Here is a 26,663-nt window from a genome sequence, read left to right on the forward strand (position 1 = left end):
AAGCAGTTTCATGAGCTTACAACCCCAGAACACAAGTAATCAAGCATTTTCCCATTTTTATAAGTTAGGTGACTTGCCCAAAATGAGTGCATAATAATGACAGAACGGGCCCTCGCCGTTGTGGCTCAGTTGACAGGAGCATCATCCCGTAACTGAAAGGTTGTGGGTTCGATTCCCAGTCAGGGCACATACCTAGGTTGTGGGTTTGACTCCCAATCAGGCCAAATACAAGTGGCAACCAATCGATGTTTCTCTCTTACATGGATGTTCCCTTCTCCCCTTCCTCTATCCCTTCCTCTCTCTAAAAGCAGTGAAAAAAATGTTCTCGGGTGAGGATAAAAACAATTAAAAAATACCTGGCTGGTGTGGCTCAGTGAATTGAGCGCAGGCCTGCGAACCAAAACATTACTGGCTCAATTTCCAGTCAAGGCACATGCCTGGGTTGTGGGCCAGGTCCCCAGCAGGGGGCATATGAGAAGGCAACCACATGTTGATGTTTTTCTTCCTCTTTCTCCTTCCCTTCCCCTCTCTCTAAAAATAAATAAAATCTTTTAAAAAAGAAAATAAAAGAATCTTTAAAAATTTTAAAATAATGACAGAATGGGGCCAGAATGAACTAGGACTACATTTTCCTAGTTCAGAGGCTCTTTTCACTACACAATGCTGCAGGATTTAACTGTTTTTCTAAGGGCACCAAGTTACAGTCTCATATCTCGTACCCTCCTAATGCTGCTTTGTTTCCTATCAGTTTTCTATTTAGCAAACCCAGAATAAGAGAAATCTCTTATAGAGGTTCAAACACAAACATGTATTTTAAATCTTGCAAAGAAGCACATTACCTAACTGAGGGGTGTCCATTTCTACGCCATCACTAAAAAGTGGTGTTTTCATCCAATATGCAGTGTCCTGTTCCTCTGGAGACACAGGGGAGCCCTGAAGCATGCCACCAAGACAGCGCCCGATAAGGAGAGCAATTGTTCTTTCCAGATCCACAAGCCACACCCAGGACTGAGCTGGCTGAGGTAATGGCAGGCCAGCAGGATCAATCAGTTCTGGCCCTCCTGAAGACAAAATCATTAGTAATTGTGTCTTCATCATGTATTCAAGATTCTCAAGCTCTCTCCTATACTAACAATATATTGAAGCGAAATAATTTTACAATGAAAAGAAATTATAACACTTTCTGTACATATTCCCTTTACTAGGCTACTAATTTAAAACATATTCAGGTAAGTTATGCTATCAAAAATGTCCTTTGTAAAGTTATTAATTTTAATATTAATGGCACTGTCATATATGAGCAACTTCTTAAGTTTTCCCATATAAGTGCCCACTTTAGACTATAATCTCTGAGAAGATAACAACTTTATCTTTTTCATTACATAACACACCCAAGTGTCAGGTATGATTTACCTGATGCATGCAAGGGGAACCATTTTTCTCAAAAGCATTATTTGCTCTTTTACCATCTTTACTTACCGTGAAGAGGCCACTGTAACTCTTGGTCTTCTAACAGAGCGGCAGCTGGCAGGAGTCTATTAAGGCAATCAAGAGGTGGCAACAAGTCGAGGAGGTAACTCAATAAAGGCCGAGCCACGGACACGGGAAGTAATAACAAGGAATTAACAATCTGGCAAAGCATACTGCCTGCAGCTGAGACGTATATCACATCTATGAAGGGTAAGAAATTCAACATGGATCAATTGTTACAAAACTTAAAAATGAATTTAACCTCCAACTACAGCACACTAATTCAATAACTCTTTGTTGAACATCTATCTCGTAGCTGGTGTGGTGTAAGTATTTACTCACTTTCCCAGAGTGCCACCAACAGACACTTTGTGGGAAAGCGTACATATATCTCATGCCAACAAATTCAAAAGATTATAGCTCCCTCCCTTAAATGCATTATGAATTTCTGACTCACAGATTTATCTTTGTTCGATTTACTCCAGAAGTATTTCCTGAGGACTTAAACAACATACCAAGCACTGTTCTAGGTGAAAGGAATAGAGCCATGAATAAAGAGCTAAAAATTCCTGCCCTCGTGGTGCTTCCATTTTAATGAGGGAAGCCCTGTTTTTTAAACCAAATTTACTTTTTAAAAAATTAAGATCACCTCAAAGCATCTATCCTTTTTTATCTGTATCAGTTTTAGATCAATTTTGTTTCCATATATATTTCACTGTACTTTGGGGCAGGATGGACCATTCAGAGATGAGCTCAGTTTGAATGGATGAAATTTTAAATGCCCATGCAACGACAAAATGGAGGAGTCTAGTATGCAACGGTTTTAGTTTCCCAATTTTTCTTTTATCAGTGGGAGAATCTCTGAGATGATTTGGTTTTAGACAGACTACTGAATTTTCTGCCTTTGGGACAACCAAGAAAAGATACCAGTAGGTAACCAGAGAAAGGCTCATGTGAAAAGGGAGCCCTCAGCGAGGTGCACACAGGAAAGTCAATATACACATGGTGGTCGAACAATGGAACCAGATAAGATCAGTCAGGGAAAAATGAGGGTTGCGGACAAAATTCAGAGGAGCCTACATATTACAGGGCATGTCCAAGGAAGAAGAGTTTATAGAAACAAACAAAAAACAGTGATCAGAGAAATATGAGTAAAACAGAATTATGACTACACAGAAGCCCAACGGAAAAAAAGCATTTCAAGAAGGAAAGAGAAACACTGGAAAATGCTGAAGAAAGATAAAGAAATAACAGATAAAAATCTCACTTTATGCCATTTAAAATTAATCTTTTTGCACATATATTATCCAATGCCTTCAAATTAGGTCTCTGTCATGTCAATTATCTTTTAGTTAATCAGATCAGTACTACTACCATCACCCCCAAACCAAGAACAAAGGGGTTTTCAATAAGAAAGAGATTCAAGAACATTCTTATTCCACTCAGAGGTTTCAGGTCCTCATAAGGTTTTGGAAAGGTTAAGAACACTTACTTAACAACCACTGATTAAATGTGAAATCTAGTTTCAAACACACCTCTTAATTTTCCTCCAACGCTGCCATTCCAAGGACTTTCTTTGAGCAAATTTGCAGAACGTGAATAAATATCTGTGGCATGAGGCAATAAGAGCTGAAGATGTTTATGAAGCAATGCCACACTGCTTGAGTTCTGAGGGGAGAAAGTTGCTAAATTACTACTTGAAAGATTCAAGGTATAAAAATATCATGGCTTCACCAAATAGCTGAGTTTCAAGGTCCCTGAGAAAGACCACCATAAAAAGCAAAGAATCACATACCTCACTAATGTTATTGATATGGCAAAAAGCCAGCAGCTGTTTCTGTAGTGAACACAGGAGTTCATGAAGATGAGCAGGCTGACTGTTCTCTGAAGATGATGTTCCAAGTAGAAATTTATCACTATTCTTTTCTAGCTCTCCAAATGCTTGATCCTAAAAGGATACATAAATGAAGATTATATTTGAAGTGTTTGAAAATGAAAGTAATATCCTACCATAAATGATTCTGATTTAAGAGGCCATTGTCTTCATTCTTCAATATTATCTTTAAATCTTTGCTATATGGTTATCAGCTATTAGATAATAAGATTTATCAACAATCTCAATTTGTTTTTTCCATTAAAAAATCCCTATCTCACCAAAGAAATTTTGAAAATACAGAAAACAGGAAAACAGTATAATACCCAGAGGCAATGCATCTCAATATTTTTAATTTTATTTTATATTTATTGATTTGAGAGAGGAAGGGAGGGTGGAGCAAAAGAGAGAAAAACATGAATTTGTTGTACAACTTACACATTCATTGGTCACTTCTTGTGAGTGCCCTGACTGGAGATGGAACACACAACCTTGGTGTGTCAGGACCATGCTCTAAGCAACTGCACTACCTGTCAGGGCCTTGAAATTTCCATGCTATTGTTTTCCAGATCTCTTGTGTAAAGCTTTTGTTTCCACATGTTGTGTTATTTCTAAGATCACAATTCTTAAACATTAAATTTGTTTCTGACTATAAAAGAATAAGTGGACTAGACATGATAATTAAATATAATGTGTGATCTTGGATTGAGATGGGGGTTGCTATAAAGGACATAATTGGGACAATACAGAAATATGAATATGAACTGCATATTAGATAACAGTTCTGCATCCATGTCAAATTTCCTGAGTTCTGTAACTCTTCTGTTCTTATGTAAGAGAATGTCCTTCTTCTTAAGGAATGCTAAGTACTTAGGAATGGCCAGCATGACAACTACAACTTACCCTCAAATGATTTAGAATAAAAGATAGATAGATAGATAGATAGACAGACAGACAGACAGATAGATAGAGCAAATGTGATAAAGGATATGAGGAGTTCTTTGAATGATTCTTGAGTTTTAAATTATTTCAAGTTAAAAATATTTTTTAAAATGTGCAGTGTAAAAAATCTAGGAAATACCAAAACTGTAATTTAAAGAAGTTAAAAATCACAATTGAGCAAACCACCCAAAGAAAAATCACAATATTTTCAGTGTACTTCTTTCCTGATTTTTTGACTTTTTCATAATATTGCTTATGCTATTTTTACTCTTTACCAACAAATTCACCAACATTTTCTATATTTTCATAAACCATATATATAAAACTTGAGTCATATAATATTCCATTGAGCATATATATCATAACTTACTTAATCATTCCCCTATTTTTAGATATTTCAGTTGTTTCCAATTTCTTATTAATGCTTATAAATAATGTAAGGAACATCTTTATACATAAAATACGGTCTATGATTATAATACGTAAGAGAGTCTCTCAGAACATTTTAAGACCCTTGCTACAGAAGTACAATTGTAAGCTCCTCAAAAAGCACTGTTAGAAACTGAATGTTTGTGTCCCCTCAGAGTTCTAGGTTGAAACCTAATCCCCCCAATACAGTAGTAAGTGGAAGCAGGACTTTTGGAAGGTGAATGGTCCTGAGGTCAGAGCCTTGTGAATGGAATTAGTGTCCTTATAAAGAGATTTCAGAGAGCTCCACTGTGTGAGGACACAGGCAAAAAGACAGCTACCTATAAACCAAGAAGCAGGCACCACTAAATCTGCCAGCACCTTGATCTTGGACTTGCCACCTCCAAAAGTGAGAAATTAATCTGTGCTGTTTATAATCTACTCATTCCAGAGTATTCTAGTATAGCAGACCAAACAAAGAAAAGAACCATTATTTTTAAATCTTGGAACATGACAAATATGGTTTAAATCACAGTGTTTTTATTAAGATCTTAGCCCAAAAGAAGTTAGTATTTTATTGCCATTTCCATATAATGCACACATCTACCTCAGTCCTAATGACATAATAAAGGCATTACTTTAATTCAGCATAGATGTTCCTTACAACTTTGGGAAAAAATTCAGTCAATAACAAGTGGATACAGATATACTATAACACTGTTGTCATTCCACTTGTAGCCAAACATCAGATCAAACTTACATTCTTAAATGTCAGAGAAAATAATTCTATAGGAACAACTGGCACTCCACAACAACGTTTTAATGTGGGCAGAACAAAACTCTAAGACTTGTATGCAAAAAAATATACAGACCTGACCCTGAAGTGGCATAGGAGACAGTAATGATACACAAACAACTCAAAGTTAAGTTACACAGTACACTTTGACTAAAAACTGCTAAAGGATATGCAGTTTTAATTACATGGTAAGATGAGGTTATTTGGGCAAGGCTTTCTAGAATAATGAATTCTTAAAGAAGTCACAGATCAGCACACAGGAACAGCAAGCAGAAGACAGGTGTGCCATGTGCATGAGCTCAGATGAGAGTGGTATGTAAGACAAACGATGAAGGATCTAAAAAGGACTTAATTTAATACAATGAGGTTTTTTAATACAACAAGGTTACTCCAGCAATAAGATGCTGAAAAGAGACCAGCCACAGTGAAACTGCTATTAGTTAACAACACTGTTATTAGTACTAATAGCTAATAACACTGCTATCAGTATTAGGTCACGATGGCCTGAGTTAGAACCCATAGAAATGAAAACAAAAAAGACATGGATCTAAGAACCACCGCAGAGTAAGAATTAATGGCATCCTAATACAGGGAAAGCTTTAGTGCCCACTGACTTCTCTCCTGTCGACTAGCCTATTCTTAGTACCAACCACATTTAATTATAAGATTATTTTCTGGTAAGGTCAATCCTTATTATATACATCCTTATTATTCTTCTCTTGTAAAATGTTGTTTACTATTTGTATTTGTTTATTCTTGTACATTAACAAAAAAAATTGGTAAAATTCTAAAATAATTCTCTTTAGAATTCTTAATGGTAAGTCCCTAGGCACGCACAATATTTCACACCTGACATGTTTTCCTGGCTGGGGGGAAGTGGAGTCTTGAGTTTTATTTATTTCATTACTGTTTAAATGTCAAAATATACTGACATGAGGTAGTGACACCTTCCTGCTCAAAAATAAATAAATAAATATAGGGTTTTTTGTTTTTTGTTTACCACAAAGAAAAAGAACAACTTACTGTATAAAATCCTAAATTTCTTAAGAGAGTCTTCATCAAAATTTCAGCCAGATGGGTGTCTGGATGGCAGCTCTGAGTACCGTAAGGTTGATCTGACAGGCTTCCATAGCCAGTGCACACAGAAGAGAGGTCAGCCACGTCAGAGGGTGAGCTATAGCCAAGTAGGGAGGCTACATGGGTATGATCTTGCAAACTTGTCAGAATGATATCCAGTTGCATTCTCTAAAAAAAAAATAAATAATAAAAAATTCCATTGATAAAACAGGAACAAATAATTAGCTTAAAATGCACTAAAAAAGGAGAAAGAGGATCCCAGAAAAAAGCTATATTAATAATGCTAACTAATTCACTTCATATCCTGATTAACAATAATCTTTTAGCAAGTATGTACTCAAAAGAAAACTTATCCTATTAATACCATTTGGGAAAATGCAACTTACGGTTTTATTCCAGCCTTTATTATAATACCTAAAACTCTAAGCTAAAATGCCGCACTCTGCATGATGATTTTAGCACTGTAAGTAAAGAGTAGGGAATGTCAACAAGTAAATTATACTACACAATCTTCTACAGAATTACCAATGAAACTACTTATTCTAATGTTTAAAATAAATCACTGAAATATAAACCAATGCAAAATACCCACTGCAAGGCATCTGTGATTATATTATGATTACGTACCACTTCTTCCTCAAATCTGTAACTCTATGATTTGATTATTCTACTTGATTAAACACAATGTACTTACTTTAATGTACAGAAGATGTTAAAAATGAAAAGAATAAGCATACTCATAGCATCAAATACTTTTTCATAGTAGTCATCTTCTTTTACCTTTTATATAAGTAATTTCAAACAAAGTTCTGGGCATGGAACCAATGGTAGTGCATGCCCTTGATTTCAACCCAGTACACTACAAATAAACTAAAAGGTCTCCGTTTTGACAGTGAAAGCAACACTGACAAAATTAGTCATGGTTTTAATAATTATCTCCAAATAATTTAATAAATTATCACTTACTTCACCTTCATTAGAAATTTGGGAACTCCTCCAGCAGAAAACATTAAATACTAGGATTTACCAGAACTATCAAGTTAAGTGTTATTTTATAAACACTAGATAATCGGTTAGCTTTATTTTGTCTTTTTCTTTTTATATTACTGGATTACTTAGATACCATGCAAAGGCTCACCTGTCCTTTAGATAAGCTTTCCCATCTATCAGGTCCTTGGGGTAAAAGAGAATGAAGTAATTCCATACGTTCTCTTAATGGAGGTAACAGCATGGTTGCTCCCACTGACAGAGTTTCAATTACCACCTATTATCAAAAACAGAAAGTGAATTTATTGGCCTGGTTCTTATGTTTTTAATAAATAAAAAGATAACTTAAATCTACTGACTATTAGAATCATGGAAGTCTAAAGAAGGTGGATCATGGAAGTTTAAATAAAGGTAATATGTGAAAATAAAAAGCACACAAGTCCTTCTTTAGATGTTTTTAAGAATACCAGAATACGTATTTTGGATTTGCCACTAAATAGATAATCATCACTCAACAAATATTTAGTGTTGAATCTACAGCATTGGTCCTACAAAGTGCTGTGCATTAAGAAATAAACAAGACAGACAAAAGCCCTGCTTTCATGAGTAGATAGCCTAGTGAGACAGACCCCAAGCAAGTAATTGTGTGAAAGAAGTCACATAGGAAAAGCAAATGGAAGTGTAGGCTTAAAAGAGCACATGCACAAAAAGGCAATTAACACGGCCTATGAGTTCACAGAAGGTCTCCCTAAGGAGCAGGCATTTAAGAATTAAAAACAAAGTCTAGGCAGCAGGAACAACATACAGTATAGCTGCATTATCTATGACCCATAACTTCTCTGGGTTATAGCTTCTTTATCAGTAAAATGTGGGCATTGGACTAGAGAAAAGACCCACTCAAAGATTAAGAGCTCTTTTTATATAAATTTAAAAATATGATAGAAGAAATAAAAAACATCAATAGAAGGGTTAGAATATAAAATTAAATTTCTCACAGAAAAGAAAGTGGAAAACAGGAAAGAAAATAAGAAAATTAAAGGGTCCTGGTGCAGAAGGTATAGTATCCCAATAATAAGGAATTACAGAGAAAGAAAACAATGAAGAAGAAATAACAATACACCTCAAGATAATTTCTTAAAACTGAAGGCTATGGGTTTCCAAATTAAAAGCTGTTCACCCAAGTGTACACCACAATGGATAAAATCAGACCCACATCAGTTCATATTATTTTCAAATGTGAGAACACAAAGGACAAGTAGAACTTGCTACAGATGCCAGGAGAGAAAAAACATACTTCCAAACAAAGTATCAAAAATCTGCAAAGCAATGATTTTCTGAGTAACAACATTGAAAGCTAGAAGGCAATGACTTCGCAATTCTTATGAAAAAATGACTTTCAATTTAGAATTCTATGCCTCAGCAATTCATAAAGATATTCAATTTTCAAACTACTTAAGTGTGAGTGTATTTTCAAAGAATTTATTTTCTATGTACTGATGGATGTTGAAACTCGGCAAACATCACCTTAACCAATCAATCAGGGTTAAAATCTCCAGTAATAAAACACATCTATATCATAAATCCCATGGCATGATGTACATCATTTCTGTGGTATTCTTGCCAAATATGCATAACCTCTATCCAATAATGAGAAATAACAGAGATATTCAATTTAAAAAAATGACTAGAACCCATGAAATATCCAGATCACCAAAGGCAGGGAAAGAATGAGGAATTGTTACAGTGTGCAGGAGACTAAGGAGAAACAATGATTAAATGTAATACGGAATCCTGAACAGGATCCTGCAAAAGGACAAGGACATTAGTGGAAAACTGATATAATTTCTAATAAAGATTTTAGTTTAATTAATAGTATTAAACCAATGTTAATTGCTTGGTTTCCGTAATTGTACTGTGGTTATGTAAGACATTAGTACCAGGGAAGGCTGGGTGATAGATACATGAAAACTCTATTATTTTTATAGCTTTCCCTTAAGTTTACAATTGGTTCAAAACAAAGCACTAAAAAGGAAGGAAACAAAACACAGCAACAGTGATCACTGTAAACAAATAAATTACTAGAAGTTTCAGAGATAAGGAAAAGGGAACAAAAATAGCTCTCAACAGAAACAACTTTATACACATTCTAGGAGAATTCATCTCCTAAGGACTCTCCTAAGACAGAGTAGCTACCAAGGGCACTCAAGGAATGAACAAACAATTCTAAAGATAATTTTTAAGTTTACTTTTCTTACTTTATTCAGTACTTTTCAATCCTTTAAAAAATACTTTGCTACCTCATTGCTGAACATTAAATCCTCAAAGTTCCCATTTATCACCAGGTTAATATTAATACTCCTCCTGCCTGCATCCCAGGGACATGCCCCTGTAGCAGAAAAATCACTGTATCTTTTTTGCTTTTTTTTAATTGACATCTAAGTCACATGTCATAAATTTCACCTTTTGAAAATATAAAATTCAGTGGTTTCTAGTATATTCATCACCACTAATCTGAGAACACTTTTTTATTACCCCCAAAAGGAAACTCTGTACCGATTAGTAGTCACTTTCCATCTCTCCCTCCCCTTAAGTCCCTGGCAACCAACTACCATATTTTGCCATGTATAATATGCTCCCGAGTATAATGCACACCCACATTTTTGTGCACATCATATATGGATTATACTATGGTGTGCAATCATTATACCCATGTATAAGGTGCACCCTTATTTTTCCCTAAAATATTTGAGCCAAAAAAGACAGGTGCACCATCATACACGGCAAAATACAGCAATCTATTTTTTTGTCTCTGTGGATTTGCCTACTACGAACATTTTATATATATGGAAGAATATAATATGTGACCTTCTGTGTATGGCTTCTTTCACTTAGCATAATGTGTACTAGGTTCAGTCATGTTGTCACATGTGTCAGTGCATCATTCCTTTTTATGGCTGAATACTATTAAATGTATAGACATAATACATTTTGTTCATCCACCACTGACAGACATTTGTTTATTTCTACTTTTTGGCTATAATCAATAACACTGTTATAAACATTCATGTACACATTTTTGCCTGGACGTATGTTTTCAATTCCTTGGGTACAGATCTAGGTGTGGAATTGCTGTATTATATGGTAACTCTGTGTTTAAATATTTAAGGAATTACCTATTTTCCAAAGCAGCTTCACCACTTTACATTCCCACCAGCAATATATAGGGTTCCAATTTTTCTACATCCTCACTAACACTTGTCAATGTCAGTCTTTCTTATTATAGCCATCTAGTGGGATGAGGCAGTATCTCACGTGGTGTTGATTTCCATTTCCCTAATGACTTATGATGTAGAACATTTTTTCATGTGTTTATTGGCCATTTGTATATCTTCTCTGGAGACATGTCTACTCAGATTCTATTTTCATTTTTTAATTGGGTTGTCTTATTTGTTGTTGAGTTGTAAGAATCCTTTATATATTCTGGAAACTAGAAGCTTATCAGACATCTGATTTACAAATATTTCTCCTATTCACAGAATGGAGATGGAAACTGAATTCTATGAACTGTATTTTGACTTTCTTGATAACGTCCTTTGAGGCATAAATGTTTTTAATTTTGATGAACTCCAATTTACCTTTTCTTCTTTGGTTGCTTGTGCTTTGGTAGTCATATCGAAGAAATCAGTGCCTAATCCAAGGTCATAAAGATGACAGATGAATGGGTGAGCAAAATGTAGTACATACACACAACAGATTATCCAGCCTTAAAAAGGAAGGAAATACTGCCATATGCTACAACATGGAGGAACCTTGAGGACATTATGATAAGTGAAATAGGCTAGTCATGAAAAGAAACGGTGTATAATTCCATTTATATGACAGGGTGTCAAAATCATAGAGACAGAAAGTAGAATGGCGGTTGCTAGAAGCTAGAAGGAGGGAAGAATGGGGAGTTATTAAACATAGTTATAGATTTCAATATTATAAGATAAAAAGAGTTATGGAGATGGATGATAGTAATGGTTGTACATTACAAATGCATTTAATGCCACTGAACTGTACACTTAGAAATAGTTCATATGGTAAATTTTATGCTGTATGTTTTTATCATAAAAAAATAAAACTAGGTCCTTGTCCTCATAAATGTATCTTCTGGTAGAAAAAGACAAGAAGTGCTTATAAACAGACAACTTTAATACAATGTGATACAATAAGAATATATACAAGAGAACCTAACCTAGCAAGAGAGCAGGGAATGAAAGGTTTCTCAAAGATGACATTTGACCTTTATTTTAAAGGACAGAACATCCAAATGAAGTATTCTAAGATATAGTTGGATTTATGAGCTACAACCTCAGAGAAAGATATGCCTTGAAGTACAGATTTGTGAGTCCTATACTCTTACCTCTTGGATTTCATCTGGGACAGTTGAGTCCATCAGTCTGAAGAGCAAATTTCGAAGTGGACCTGCCTGTCTCCCTAGAATGCTGGTAGCCACCCCTCCCGCAAGTGCAAGAGCAAGGTGATTTGAAAGCAGCTTCAGGCACAGCTTGAGGAAATTGTGGTGTTCCCTGAAACCAAATAAACTGTTGTGAACTTTTGGAATATAAATGAGCATGTGCTTTTCAGTTTGGGTAACATTTTTTTTCTCTTTAAAAATTTTGTCAAATTATGACCAGCAGTAATTTTTAAAACGTAATTCATGAAATTACAGAAAACTCTCCAGAAAGCTTATTATCAATAAGTACCTAAGTTTAGCTCTTTTTAGATTATAAAGAAGTTTCATATAATTGAGGGGGAAATTGAACAAAAAAGAATAGTAAGTCAAAACTCGAAATGAGTACTTAATAGATGTACGCACACAAACAAATATATACATACACACAACATACCTTGAAGAGGGGAAAGGGAGTGGGGGTATCTCACTGTTTATTTTATCACAGTATCTCTCAAGAAAAGAACGCAGGTGTGAGAAGGTACTCTCTTCAAGATCTACACAATAAGGTCGGTGCCATGCAACAACTTGTCTGGAAAAAGCATAAGAAAAATCATGGAAGAGCCTCAACATAAAATTTTCACACATGATCTAAAACAAAGACCAAACCATTACTAAAGCTGAAAGATTTCAATAAGATACACAGAAGACCTTCTTGATTTTGAAGGTGATAAAACCCTTCATTTTAGCAACTGAGGAAAACCAAGAATTTGCCACCCCTAGAGTTCTTCAAAAAGAAAACATAACCACCACCTATTTTGGAAGGTTTGGATATTCACTCACCCGAATGCAGAGGGCTGAGACACATGATCTATTATAGCCCCTTCTGACTCTAAGGATCTATTAAAATGTATATTTTATTTTAAGAAAACTAGCCTGACTCTATACAGTGATATACTGACATCTATTACAAGAAAAACTCCTCAAAACTCTTGTGAAGATTTTCAAGATCTTGGAAACCAACTATCTATATATTAAGTGGGAAGTTACAGAGTTAATACTAATAGCAAATTATTTCTATTCAGTTTATTAATCCTTTGGCTTTTATTTTAGAGAGTATCTATAAATGTTTTTAATTGGTTAGAATGTCATAATAAACCCCATCTGAATCAAAGCTCCAAAATCCAAATACAATTGCCATTTAACAATGTGGGGGTTACTGGTGCTGACACTTAGAACAAAAATCCATGTATATCTTTTGAATCCCCAAAAACTTAACTGTAGTTGTACCTTGGTATCTGCAAGGGATTGGTTCAAGGACACCCCTCCTTGTGGATACCAAAATCCATGGATGCTCATGTCCCTTATATAAAATGGCAGAGAAAAGGGCATACAGTCGGGCCTCCAACTTCCACAGATTCCCAGCCACAGATTAAAAATACATACTGTTTTCGAACTGTAGTTGGTTCTACAGATGCAAAACCCACAGATAAGGAAGGGCAACTATATTATTTATTGCAAAAAATCTGTTTATGTACAAGTGAACCAGTTCAAACTGATGTTGTTCACGGGTCAACTGCATAATACATTCTAAGTTGTAAATTAGCCCACATGCATCTGAAGTATCTGAAGCAACCCCTAAATCCCTTAAAATTCAATCTCCTAATATAGGTTAAAATTCACCTACCTGATTATCTAAACAAATATGATTATCACTTTAGGAAGAGGCTAAATTTCTGCAAAAAGTAACTTCCTTTATGTAAAAGTCTGGCAACTGCTTTTTTCCAAAAAACCAACCCGATAAAGGACACAAAGGCTAATCAACTGCTTCAATCAATAAAGCCTAGTTCTGATTTTGATTATTTTAACTTCCTCTTGATATGCAGGCATTTAATTTTTAAAATCAGTATCTGGACACAAAGAAGGAATTCAAAATGTTTAGGAGACAAATTAAAAAATACCTTAAATACAGGGGATAACTTCATGCTTTTAAAACATATCTAACCCCAACATTGAAATTGAAAGAAATCTAGATGTCACTTCTATGATAGTAAAAAAAAAAAAAATACTAAAAATGTTCAGAAGGGCATTTTGTAAACAAAGTGCTGTTATTTCTGTTTTCACTGAAGTTTCTACTGCTACTAAAGCATGAGAATTTTTAAATGTGGGCACTCTTACCTGTCCCTAGGAAGAGCAGTCCATGCCAGACTATGTGATGTTCCAGCAGAGATCTGCTGAATAGCTATGCCATCTAAGCCACTCACTTTCTTTGGTTTAGTAATAGGACCTGTGGAATTTCCTTGGCCACACTGCCCCATTGAGTTATTTCCCCAGGCATAAACTTCATTATCTAAAAACAAAACACAAAGAACAACAACAAAAAAGCCCAATTTAAATGTAATAAATGTGTGGAAGATGATGATTAGTATTAATTCTTAAAAACAAATGACTTTACCATGAGAAAGAGCCAAACAATGACTGTCTCCAATAGAAATATCAACTATTCTGGTGGCAGCCAGTTCTTCAATAAGCTTGGGTCTCAAAGCAGTAGCTTCTGAAGAACCACAACCTAGACAAGCTCCACAGCCCCAAGCATAGACCTGAAACAAACAGAAGTACATTACACATAATATCCTGAGATATTAGGAATAAATATCACAAACAACAGTGTGGGTTAATACTAACTAATATCTTTTTGTTGTTAAAAACAGTATTTACTGTCTTAATTCTTTTAAAGATTTTCATAGTGAATCTTTTGCTGTTTTTAGAAGTTCACTGGACAGGCAGACAAATACCTGAACTGAAACAAAAATAATTTGTCAAAGGAAAAAGTAGAAGGATCTTCTGAGAGATTCCACCAAAGTTACTAACTGCATTATATTACATTTGCCCAATCTTAGCAGCTTAGAAATACTGTTGCTATCTTAAAACTTCTCCTTTCCATGTTTATCACTCTGAAGGTCTCAACAAATATTTCTTGGTTGATTAGACCAAGGTATGATCATATATAATAAATTACATAAACACAAAACTGACGTTTATGATTTAGTTGAAAACTACCTTACCTCGTTGTTAAAATTTTAATTACCATTTACAAAGGGGACCTTGTGAAGCAGTAGTCAAGACAGTTCTCTTTAAACATCTTCATTTTTCACTAATTAATACTAAACCAACAATCCACTGACTTAAGATTCTTCAGGGAACGCCAAGGTAAAGAAAAGAGGAATATAAAAGAATAAATGACTGCCAATTTTGCAACCTACAATCAGCAAACTGAATGACTTTTTTTCCTTCAGTGGGTTTTGGTAATATCATATAGATTCTTATCCTTACGCCATAATAGTGGTTGTTAGCGCCTTAATAGTTTGGCCCTTTGAAGTTTGGGAATTTTTCTTTGTCTTGCAATTACTTCAGGAAAGACTACTGAGAAATTAAACCTCTTCAACAAAAATGAAGAGCAAATACTTGTACCAGCTGTCACATAACTTACTTAAGACAAGTATAGAATGCCACATAATTCCAGTACAAGGAAGGCACATGTTAAGAGGAGTTAGGCACTAAAGACAAATAAGGTGAAAAAATATACAGTTAATGTCACTGAAAATTCTATTCTAAATCACTCAAGTACAATATAGCACTATCACTCATTAAGACCCACACAAGCTAAGTTTTGCTATGGCAGTATTCCTTTGGTTGAACACAAGATGAAGAAATATTTGGCTTGAATTCAGGGCCTTGTTGTACTAAAAAAATACATGCTGTATTTTTTAACATAAGAATCACATTTAATATGGTGGTAAATTAGCACTGAAAAGGCCTGAGGGACTGAAATGAACCAAGGGAAAAAGAGATGTTGATATTCATTAGATGCTCGGCAAGCAGTATAATGATAAACAGAACTACCCTTACCATTTAAAAATGTTTCTCTCTCTCACTTTATTTTTTCCTCAGTATATATAGCTGATTTCACGTAACTTAGTGTACTCATGGTACATCTATTCCATAAAGCAAATAATTCATGTTTCTTTGGAATTTATCCAAAAGAAATGTAATGAATTTATCACTATTATTATATTACTAGCAACTAATAATTGAACAGTATTTCAAAATTTATAGAAACTTTCAATTCAAATAATTATCTTCTATGGTTATTTGTAAGCAAAGCAGAAATTATTACCCCTCTCTTACAGAAGACGCACATGATACTCAAGGAAGGCCTGTGATTTGCCTGTGGCTATACAACAAATAAATGAACATATTTTGGCTTAATTCATGGATTCTTAGCACAAAACCCACAGTGAGAAAGCTGTAAAAGAGAAGTTTTAAGTTTTAATGCAACTACCAGCATTGTAACAAATGACTAATGTAGTGAAATACAAGGTGATAAACAGTTTGAGGTAGATTTTTTAGGACACAAGGCACTCCAATCTCTCAAAAATAATTAAATTTTATGCTAATTTTAGCTTTGCTACTCATCTGCCTTGTAGTTAGAAAACATTTTTTATACCACTGCCTGGTATAAGGGATTCCTACATGTGAGAGAATAAGTGGTCAGCTCCCATTTTCATTATCATTGCTGATGGGGGTAAGGGAGAAATTGCTGTCAGTCTATCACCACAACAAGACCCACTCCATCACCAACAAACAAGTCAAGATATGCATGTATGAGTTCAAAAGTTTATAAAGAGATTGTAAAGATCTGACTATCCTGAATCTGACTAACCCTTTCTCGGAAGCACCGAACGCTCTCAGAGATCATTTTCCATACGGAAATGTTCTCCTTATCCTTTCTTTTGATCACCTTCTTGCCTTGTTAGTTCATATCACTGGCTCCAGCAAGATCTAGTCTCACTGTCCCCAAGTATCCATGATTTTAAAGAAAAAATTTAATGGATGCTTAGTGCTAAAAGGTTTTGTAAAACCATCTTAATAGAAAGCACAGGGGGCTGAGAGCAGGTTTATCTGGGTCACACAGGCTAGGTCAGGAAACCTGGTTCCTTCTCAGATACTGCACTTCTTCAGGAGAAAACATATTTTTAATGTATTTTTTAACTTTAAAATTTAAATACAATTATTACTTTTTAGTCATCTAGTCCTAAGAAATACTCTGAGTCTTTATGCTCACCTCATCCCTTAGGTGGCAAACACAAGGCCCGCAGGCCAAATCTGGCCCTCCACCTTGTTTTATCCAGCCTGGCACCCTGTTTCTACCCAACAGAGCTGAGCTCCTTGCCCCTAATTAAGGAGCAGTTACATTTATACAGTCCTAAAATTACACTCGGCCCTTTGAAGGCAACCACGAGGCTGATGTGGCCCCCGGTGAAAATGAGTGACACCCATGCATTAGTCCTACCTGCCCTGTTGATGTCAAAGACAGTGAAGACTGGCTCCCAGCACAAACTTTCCGTATAAACATTCCTTGTAAAGCTTCAATGACTTTAGGTTTATACACTCTGTTGGTATCACCATGGCCAAGTTTGCCTATAAAACAAACACATTCAAGTTAAACAATTTACTTGTTTTAAAGAACCTCTATTCTTATGATTTAAACCACTTTAAGAGAGATATGGAAAATTATTCTTCTGTTTTTCCTTTAATGGTGATATTTCTAATTTGAAATTTGCTGGTATAATAAATAGGTTCTATATTAGAACACATATAAATATAATTGTTTTTAATTTTTGAAAAGATTTAATAGTTTGTAAAATAGAAATCTTGGCAAATCACTAAATAAGAAAAACAAATGGCCAACACATAACTTCTACCTTACTAAGAATCAAAGAAATACAAATTAATGATACCATTTTCACTACTGAAATTATTTTTTACATAATCTTCATTTTAATACCCACTGTAGTTGAAGAATATGGGGAAATGAACATATTGCTGGTAGGAGTGATTAAGTAAAGAGGACAAAGATTTAATCATTCACTGTATTGTTTTTAATACTGAAAAAAAAATTGGAAACCCTCTAGATACTCAACAATAAACTGGTTTTATAAGTTGTGCTACAATCACATGAAATAATACTTTGAACCATTTAAAAGAAAAATGTAGAGCCATACTTATTGACAGGGCAAAGATATTCATAAAATACTGTCAGATAAAAACTAGCAGGTTATAAAATAGTATCCGTGGTAAATATAGGACTGCCTTGGTTTGTAAAAGATATCTATGTAAAAATATACAGTATGTACAAATTTGCATAAATGCACACATTTATTTAGATGTTTTAACAATGGTTATAACAATAATTTTAGTTTTTTTTAATTTCTGTCATCAGTATTCAGGCTCTTCTACAATAGGCATGTATAATTAAAAAATAATTTGTTAAGAAACTAAAGGAAAAAAAGGCCAAAGCAGTCAAGAAAAATTTTTTTACATACCATTGTCTCCTCCTCCAAAAGACCATACAGTTCTCCCATCTTTAGATAAAGCAATAGTATGTGAACTGCCACAAGAAACCTCTCCTACATTGCTAATATCTTTTACTAATGTTGGAATATTACGGCTGTTACTGTCACCGTGACCTTGGTAAAACAAAAAAGAAATAATGTTAACTCTTTTTCTTTAGGCCATTACTTCACTGGTGAAATAAACATTACAAGTTAGTAACAGAATTGAGGCGGGTTTTTTAAAAGATTTTATTTATTTATCTTTAAAGAGATGAGAAGGAAGGGAGATAGAGAAGGAGAGAAACACTGACGTGAGAGAGCAACATAGATTGGTTGCCTCTTGCAATGCCCCCAGTCAGGGACCCAGCCTGCAACCCAGGCTTGTGCCCTGACTGGGAATTGAACAGGTGACCTTTCAGTTCATAGGCCAGCACTCAATCCATTAAGCCACACCAGCCAGGGCAGAATTGAGGTATTTTTAAGTGCAGTTAATATGAAAAACAGAATCATTTCTAACATCTTCTTACCCAATCTTCTTGGCTACTCCCAAACTGAGTCACCCAATCCCTCCAATGAATCATTAGGACATTCTATTTATGTTCCTCCCAGAGCACTTACCTAATGTTGTCTAGTATCACACTCATTGATTTGTTATCCCTACCCCCTAGATTATACACATCAGGTTCACACGGTATCTTTCTTACCCATGAAATCCTACGATGCCTGCTCACAGTACACACTCAGTAAATACTTGCTAGATTTAATTACGTTTAAAATTTCAGTGCCAGAATCTAGGTATTCTATATATATAAACTTACCTTCCTCTGAACTTAAAACTAACAAAATAAATGACAATCTTTGGCCTATTAATTCTAGTCTCACTGTTTCTCATTAACCATCGTCATTTTTCCGTGAGAATAATTTCAATTTTTTTTAAATCTTACCTAATCTTCCAAAGTCTCCTTCACCCCATGTGTATAATTCACCATCCTCTGTAACAGCAGCACTATGTCTGTATCCAGCCGACACACAAACAACTACCTACATGTACACAAAGTGAATTTGATGAACACAAAGCTGCTAAAACATATAGTTCATATATGACCCTATCCAAAAAGACTTCAGAGATACTGATATTCACAACTCATCCGGGCATTGCCATGTACAGTCGTGGAGGTTGTGCCCAGGATAAGGGTGCCCAGCTAAAGGGTCAAGAAAATGCTGAAATATAGCCTATGCTCTATATTTCAGAGGATTGGCTGTATGCTCTGTATTTGCCAAGCCATGAACCCTGGCTTCCACACAGAGGAGAGGACACCTTTCCTTAACTCAATTCACACAAAGGCAGTATAAATGCTAGCAACTCCCCCAATATCACATACATCAATCTAATCACTTACAGGAATATTGTATCACTTCTCAAGTCTCTACTTAAAGAGTTGAAGAGGACTAAACACTGATGGAACAATGAAAAAATTTTAAATATAATTTAACACAAAACATCCAATCCTAGTAACTCTCAAAAACAGATGACTATTACCAATGCAGAAAGATCTAAGCAGTATATAAGCTTATCTCTTTACCCCCAAGTAGCTATACAGTCGGTGAGTAAAATCAGGGGAATAAAGGTATGTACCAACACAATCTGGGAATTAGTCATACCTTTTAGCACTGATCAAATCACTGACTACTGAAAAAAGATACACAGAAAAAACTATCTACACTAATAACTAATAAAATGAGGTGCTACAAAGACTAGGAAAATACAACTTCGAATAGTGTTTATCTGAAGTTCTTCAGAGCCCCAGATTCAACATCTTATCAAGTATCCCCTGATGCTGTCAAGTGGAATGTTCCAAAGTTTACTACTTGCGGGTTTATGTCTAAGTTAAAAGAAAGTTACAATAATGTAAAATTCATTGGGTTAGCCAACCTTTTCGAACAACCTCCAATGAAGGAAAAGTGTCCCACTTGTAATTCAGATATAAAACTAAAATGTAAACACTAAAAGATTTCTATGTGAGAAAACCTTCAGGGAAAGAATACAATCTTAAAATGGAGAAACCTACATAATTGCATATATTTTTAGGGAAATACCTTCACTTTTTAAAAAAGAGGTAAAATAGAAATAAGGGGATATCTAGGTTTAGTTTTTAATGGTGACCATTATTTTCATGTGACCTCCGGCAAGTTACTTAACCACTTTCACTGCCTCATGTAAGTTTCTGTTAAAATGCCACTTCGTCCAAGAGAACTCTGACCTCATTATCTAATATCACACCTTGCCCAAATTAGTTTGTTACATTACTCAATTTTTTTCTTTACTGTTATTTCAAATTATTTTATGTTTGTTTACTTATTATCCTTATCCCACAGATTAAAGCTCCACAAGAGTAAGGATCATGTCTGTCTTGTTCACTGTTCTGCCTGGAACTTTGAAGGTGCTAAAGAATTATGTGTTGAATGAATGGATGACACTCATTTCTCTCTGTGAAATGAGAAAATAACTACCTTAATAAGGTTATTATAAGAATTAAAATTAAATAATATATGTAAAATATTTTATAAAACATGAAAGAGCCATATAAAAAATGAGCCAAAGGGGTTCAGGGGAGGGCAATTTCAGAAAGAACATATCAAAATCTGAACGATATTGTCAATTACAGCACCAGTGCATCTAATTAGTATTTTTAAATTAAAAAATAAAGTACATACCTTTCCTTGAAGAGGGCCCTGAATAAGCTTGGGATATTTTTGTGTTGAACTATTTCCATGTCCCAGTTTCCCATAATCACCATCTCCCCAACTGAAGACTTCTCCTTCTGTTGTAAAAGCTAAAGTATGACCATCAGATCCTTTGGAAGATGAAACTTTTTTAATGGACCTGTGAGGCTCAAATGTTAACTTTTTTAAAGTAGACTGATTATTAGAATCTCCAAGGCCCAGTCTCCCATAGCTGCCTTTACCGCAAGCTCTGACAGAACCATCCGTAGAAATGACAAAAGTGCAGTACTGTCCAGCTTCAATCTGTAAGGAAACAAACAGAATTGCAAACATAAAATGCTTCTGCTGGAATCAAAATATAATATTTAAGGCTGGTTTTACAAAAAAAGGCTCAAAAATGGACTCTTAAAGCCAATTAGGGCATGAATCTTCACGGAGACTAAAATGTAAATAGAAAATTAAGACTACTACTAATGGCCTTTTCATGTTGACTTTACTGTGGAGCTCTAATTACTGTATATTCTATATTTCCAGGTTATTTACCTGGTCATGATTCAATGAAACAACAAAGTAAAATCTTTTAACCTCCTCTTGAAAGTCAAAAAAATAAAATTTTCCTATAAATTCCCTGGTCTATTATGGCAAGGACAATAATATATTCTAAATTCATTTAAAAATATGTTTTAATGAAAATAATATAAAATAGAAAGTTCTAGCTTAGCTAAAAGGTAGTTACAAATGTAAAAAAAAAATTAATCATAATAGGAAAACAAAATGCCAATATGGTAAAGGGAAAATTCCAATTTTTATTTAGTCTTACTTATTATTTGTGTTGAATATAATCGTAAGTATGTTGCCATTCATAATTCTTTTAAAAATCCAGATCCAATTTAATTTTTTGAAACTTGGAAACAGTGTTAGGGAAACAGGGGACTAAAGATTTTTTATTAAAATGAAAAAACTGACACAGTATAGTATAGAAACAGAGATAAGAAACAATCAAAAGTCTTCACTTACTTAAGAAACACTCTGAACATTATTTAAAGCAAACCCTGTCATCTACCAATTTGTAAGGTATGCAGAGAACTCACAGTCTGAGCATCAGAGAAACTGGGAGCCAGTTTGGGCTGTAATATTTTCTCCTGTGTGCCTTCTACCAACTGATGGCTGCTATTGCTTCCCCAAACATAAACCTCACAGGTCTCCGAGACAATTGGAGCATCACCAGTCTGAATGCTATCTGGGCTAGCACATGTTCTTGAGTAATCAGAAGCCATTCTGCAAACCTATTAAAATTAAAAACACACAATGAATTGTCAAGACATATTTAAATTAGCCATTTTAATAAATATTCTGAAATTACTGTTGACTTTCCTACTTCTAAAACTTTCAACTGCTCAAATAACTTATGAATGCACCCAACTTATAAGAAAATTCATAGCCTTCCCCCCCAAAAAGGAGGGAGACAGGAAAAAATCTACTCGCAGAGATCAGAAATGCACTTTTTAAAAAACAACTGGGAGGTAGGTAGGATAGCAGGAACAACATAGTTTTCTAAACACTTTGAATTACTACACAGAGTAACTAGAAGGCGTAACTTTAAGCCCATGCTTAGCATTCAAAGCAAAACTAGGCAACAAGGATAGCTCCAATAACTCCGAAGTTTAAGCAGATGCAGATAAACCACCACCAAATACAAAATCTGCATGGCAATGACAATTGTGCAGGAAGAAGCAATAGAGTATCTGACAGATCTCAGAAAAGGAAAAAAACAAAAAGAAAACCAATCATGTACTCACTGGAAAGAACAGTGAACCAAACTAAGAACAGCAGTTACAACTAGGAAGAGCTGAACCCTCTTTGATAGCAGGTAAGTACAAGGGGTTCGTGAAGAGAAGTTTAAAGTTAGAGCAATCTAGCTCTTGTAAACTCTTGAGATTGATAAGCTAGGACTCCCTTACAGGACAGAGCACCCACAATGAGGAGAAACTACTGGGAGTGAAATAAAAATTGAGCAGAATACAGAGGAAAGACAGAGAAGGTCAAGATAACAGCTGGGGAGGGGGACACAATGAGAAACCACTTTTATTGTTCTAACATTACACAAAACAATACAGGAAGGAGGTCAAAGATGAAACAATATGAGCTTCACTACAGATAATAACTCAAGGAATTGAAAGTGAAATAGGTTTAAATCTATCAGTTTATAATGACATTTTTCAAATGAAATCAATTAGTCAAGTTCGGAGGATGAAAGGAGACCAATTCATTAAACTGAAACCTAATAAAATAAAAAATCAGTGTTTCAAAAAAATCAGGTGGGGCTCTGGCTGGGTAGCTCAGTTGATTACAGCATCATTCCAATACATCAAGGTAGTAGGTTTGACCCTGGTCAGGGCACATACAAGAATCAACAACCAGTGAATGCATAAAAAAGTTAAACATCAAATCGATGCTTCTTTCTCTCTCAAATTAATTTTGAAAAATCAGGTGGGGAAATTCAAGCATTAATTCTGCCTTTTCTATATGATTTGTAGCAGAATAACTAGTCAATACAGAGATCATCTCTTTATGAAAATATTCCAACTAGTAAATGAAAGAGGAATGATAGAATATGACCATTTTGCAACCAACTGTAAATGAATTAATAGATCTAGTACTGTAAGCATCAAGGGCTGCTAATACCACAAAAACAGACAACATATGGAACCTGATGGAAGATCACACCACCATGTATAATCTTGCCAAAGTGACCAAACCTGAGATTGATCAAGCCTCTGGATCCACCTGCCAATTTGCAGGAAATACACAGGACAAACTAGATTAAGGAAATCAATCAGCAAAATCCAGACTGTGGGCAATTCTACAGCCCAGGTTTTTGAACAAAAACACTGAAGAAAAAGAAAAAAAAAAGGAGGGATCCAGCAGGTTAAAAAAATTAAGACTTTTTTTAATGAGCAAGACTGCACTATAGTGTCTAAGGATGCACACCCATGTGACACTATAAAGAAATGCAAAGCAGTATTACAGACCATCCCCAACTTACAATGGCTTGACTTAAAACTTTTTGACTTTAAGATGGTGCAAAAGTGATATGCCTACTAAACTACATGAAATATTCATCACTTTATTATAAAATAGGCTTTGTGTTAGATGATTTTGCCCAACTTAAGGCTGATATAAGTGTTCTAAGCATGTTTAAGGTAGGCTAGACTAAGCTATGATGTTTAATAGGTTAGCTGTATTAAATGCATTTTTGACTAAACAACATCTTAAACTTGCAATAGGTTTACTGAGAAGTAACCCCATCATAACTTGAGGAGTATCTGTACTCTAAAAGTCAGGATAGTGGATACTTAGGGGAATACGAAAAGGGTTATGAAAGAATAAAGTTTTATTTCTTTACCTGGGTACAGATTAGAAGGATTTTTTTAAAGATAATTCATTAAATCATACATTTGTTTGTATGTCTTTAAGATTTTACTTATTTCTTAAGTATATTTTATTCATTATGCTATTACAATTGTCCCATTTTTTTCTCCCATTTATTCCCCTCCACCCTGCACACCCCCTCCCCCACCAGCCTTCTCCCACTGATAACCATGGGTTGTACATGTAAGTTTTTTGGCTTCTCCATTTCCTATACTATTCTAAACCTCCCCCCTGTCTGTTTTGTACCTAATCATTTATGCTTCTTATTCCCTGTACCTTATCCCCCATTCTCCCCCATCCCCCTTCTGCTTCCCCTCCCCTCCCCACTGATAACCCTCCATTTTATCTCCATTTCTGTGATTCTGTTCCTGACCTAGTCGTTTGCTTAGTTTATTTTTATTTTAGAGGATTTTTTTAGGTTCAGTTGTTGATAGTTTTGAGTTTATTGTGATTTTACTCTTCATAGTTGTGATCTTCTTTTTCTTAGATAAGTCCCTTTAACATTTCATATAATTAGGGCTTGGTGATTTTGAACTCCTTTAGCTTTATCGTATCTGGGAAGCACTTTATCTGCCCTTCCCTTCTAAATGATAGCTTTTACATGGATAGAGTAATTTTGGATGTAGGTCCTTGCCTTTCATGACTTGGAATACTTCTTTCCAGCTCCTTCTTGCCTGCAAGGTTTCTTTTGAGAAGTCAGCTGATAGCCTTATGGGAACTCCTTTGTGGGTAACTGTCTCCTTTTCTCTTGCTGCTTTTAAGATTCTCTCCCTATCTTTAATCTTAGATAATGTAATTATGATGTGTCTTGGTGTGTTTCTCCTTGGATCCAATTTCTTTGGGACTCTGAGCTTCCTGGACTTGCATGTCTACTTCCTTCACAGACTGGGGAAGTTTTCTTCATTATTTTTTCCAGTAAGTTTTCAATTCCTTGCTCTTCCTGTTTTCCTTCTGGCACCCCTATGATTTGGATGTTGGAACATTTAAAGTTGTCCTGGAGGTTCCTAAGCCTCTCCTCTTTTTGAATTCTTGTTTCTTCATTCTGTTCTGGTTGAATGTTTATTTCTTCCTTCTGCTCTAAATTGTTGATCTGAGTCCCGGTTTCCTTCCCTTCACTGTTGGTTTGCTATATATTTACTTTATTTCACTTTACATAGCCTTCACTTCTTCCTCTATTTTGTGACCATACTCAGTCATACCTATGAGCATTCTGATTACCAGTGTTTTGAACTCTGCATCTGATAGGTTGGCTATCTCTTTGTCACTTAGTTCTATTTTTGGAATTTTTGATCCGTTCTTTCATTTGTTCCATACTTCTTTGTCTCGGTGCACCTGTTATGTTGTAAGGAACAGAGCCTTAGGTATGCACCAGGGCAGGGCAATCCACATGGTGCTGTATGTGGGGGTAGAGTCCAAAAGGGAACAGTGCCGCTTGCTCAGCTCTCAGCTGGCTTTCAGTCACTTTCCCCACTACCCACAAGCAATTTGGGCCCTTCTGGTGCTGATTCCTGGGTGGGTGGGTTTGTGTACATTCTAGGACCCTGTGGGTCTCTCCCAACAAACTCTCCTATGAGGCTGGGAGTTTCTCCCACCACCACAACCCCCACTGATTTTTACAGCCAGAGGTTTTGAGGCTTTCTTTTCTTGCACTGGAACCCTGGGATGCCTGGTCTGTCTTGCTTCCCAGTTGTTCCTCCCAGTTTATCTGCACACAAATGTGGGACTGCCAGCTGCAACCTTGCCACATGTCCTCTCCACCCCGGCTGCCCGTCTCTACCCCTCCTACTGGTCTGGATGAATTTTCCTTCTTTAACTCCTTGGTTGTTGGACTTCCATACAGTTTGATTTTCTAGCAGTTCTGGTTGTTTTTTGTTTTTAAGTTGGCTGTTATCCTTCTTTTTGTTGTGCGAGGAAGCAAAATGTATCTACCTATGCCTCCATATTGGCTATAAGTTCCTGTATGTCTTTCTATAACTGTTTTACTTTTTTTTTTAAATTACAGTTACCGTCACATGATACAAAGTTCAAAATGAGTGAACAGGTATGCACTGAAAACTATGTCCCTCATCTCTGGTTCCAGACACTCCAGCTCCACTTTCCAGAGACAATCTGTAATGTCACTTT

The 26,663-nt window shown here is 35.3% G+C and overlaps 1 protein-coding gene across 10 annotated transcripts in view; it reads right to left on the bottom strand.

Annotated features, from left to right (window-relative positions):
- The window catches only part of HERC1 (HECT and RLD domain containing E3 ubiquitin protein ligase family member 1), a 183,532-nt gene that overhangs the window by 103,478 nt on the left and 53,391 nt on the right, over positions 1 to 26,663 (bottom strand). For all 10 annotated transcript variants that reach the window (XM_024567643.4, XM_045201606.3, XM_045201604.3 and 7 more), the window contains 15 exons: positions 22,199 to 22,393; positions 21,099 to 21,410; positions 19,328 to 19,424; positions 18,375 to 18,518; positions 17,342 to 17,469; positions 14,444 to 14,588; positions 14,167 to 14,338; positions 12,446 to 12,580; positions 11,959 to 12,124; positions 7,705 to 7,830; positions 6,513 to 6,734; positions 3,266 to 3,418; positions 3,006 to 3,138; positions 1,480 to 1,671; positions 840 to 1,061 (listed from right to left, as the gene is read on the bottom strand). In XM_024567643.4, the coding sequence (XP_024423411.2) occupies positions 840 to 1,061; positions 1,480 to 1,671; positions 3,006 to 3,138; positions 3,266 to 3,418; positions 6,513 to 6,734; positions 7,705 to 7,830; positions 11,959 to 12,124; positions 12,446 to 12,580; positions 14,167 to 14,338; positions 14,444 to 14,588; positions 17,342 to 17,469; positions 18,375 to 18,518; positions 19,328 to 19,424; positions 21,099 to 21,410; positions 22,199 to 22,393 (2,542 nt within the window). The remainder of the gene's footprint in view (positions 1 to 839; positions 1,062 to 1,479; positions 1,672 to 3,005; positions 3,139 to 3,265; positions 3,419 to 6,512; positions 6,735 to 7,704; positions 7,831 to 11,958; positions 12,125 to 12,445; positions 12,581 to 14,166; positions 14,339 to 14,443; positions 14,589 to 17,341; positions 17,470 to 18,374; positions 18,519 to 19,327; positions 19,425 to 21,098; positions 21,411 to 22,198; positions 22,394 to 26,663) is intronic.

The sequence above is a fragment of the Desmodus rotundus genome, chromosome 7 (genome assembly GCF_022682495.2).
Source record: "Desmodus rotundus isolate HL8 chromosome 7, HLdesRot8A.1, whole genome shotgun sequence".
Classification (NCBI taxonomy): Eukaryota; Metazoa; Chordata; class Mammalia; order Chiroptera; family Phyllostomidae; genus Desmodus; species Desmodus rotundus.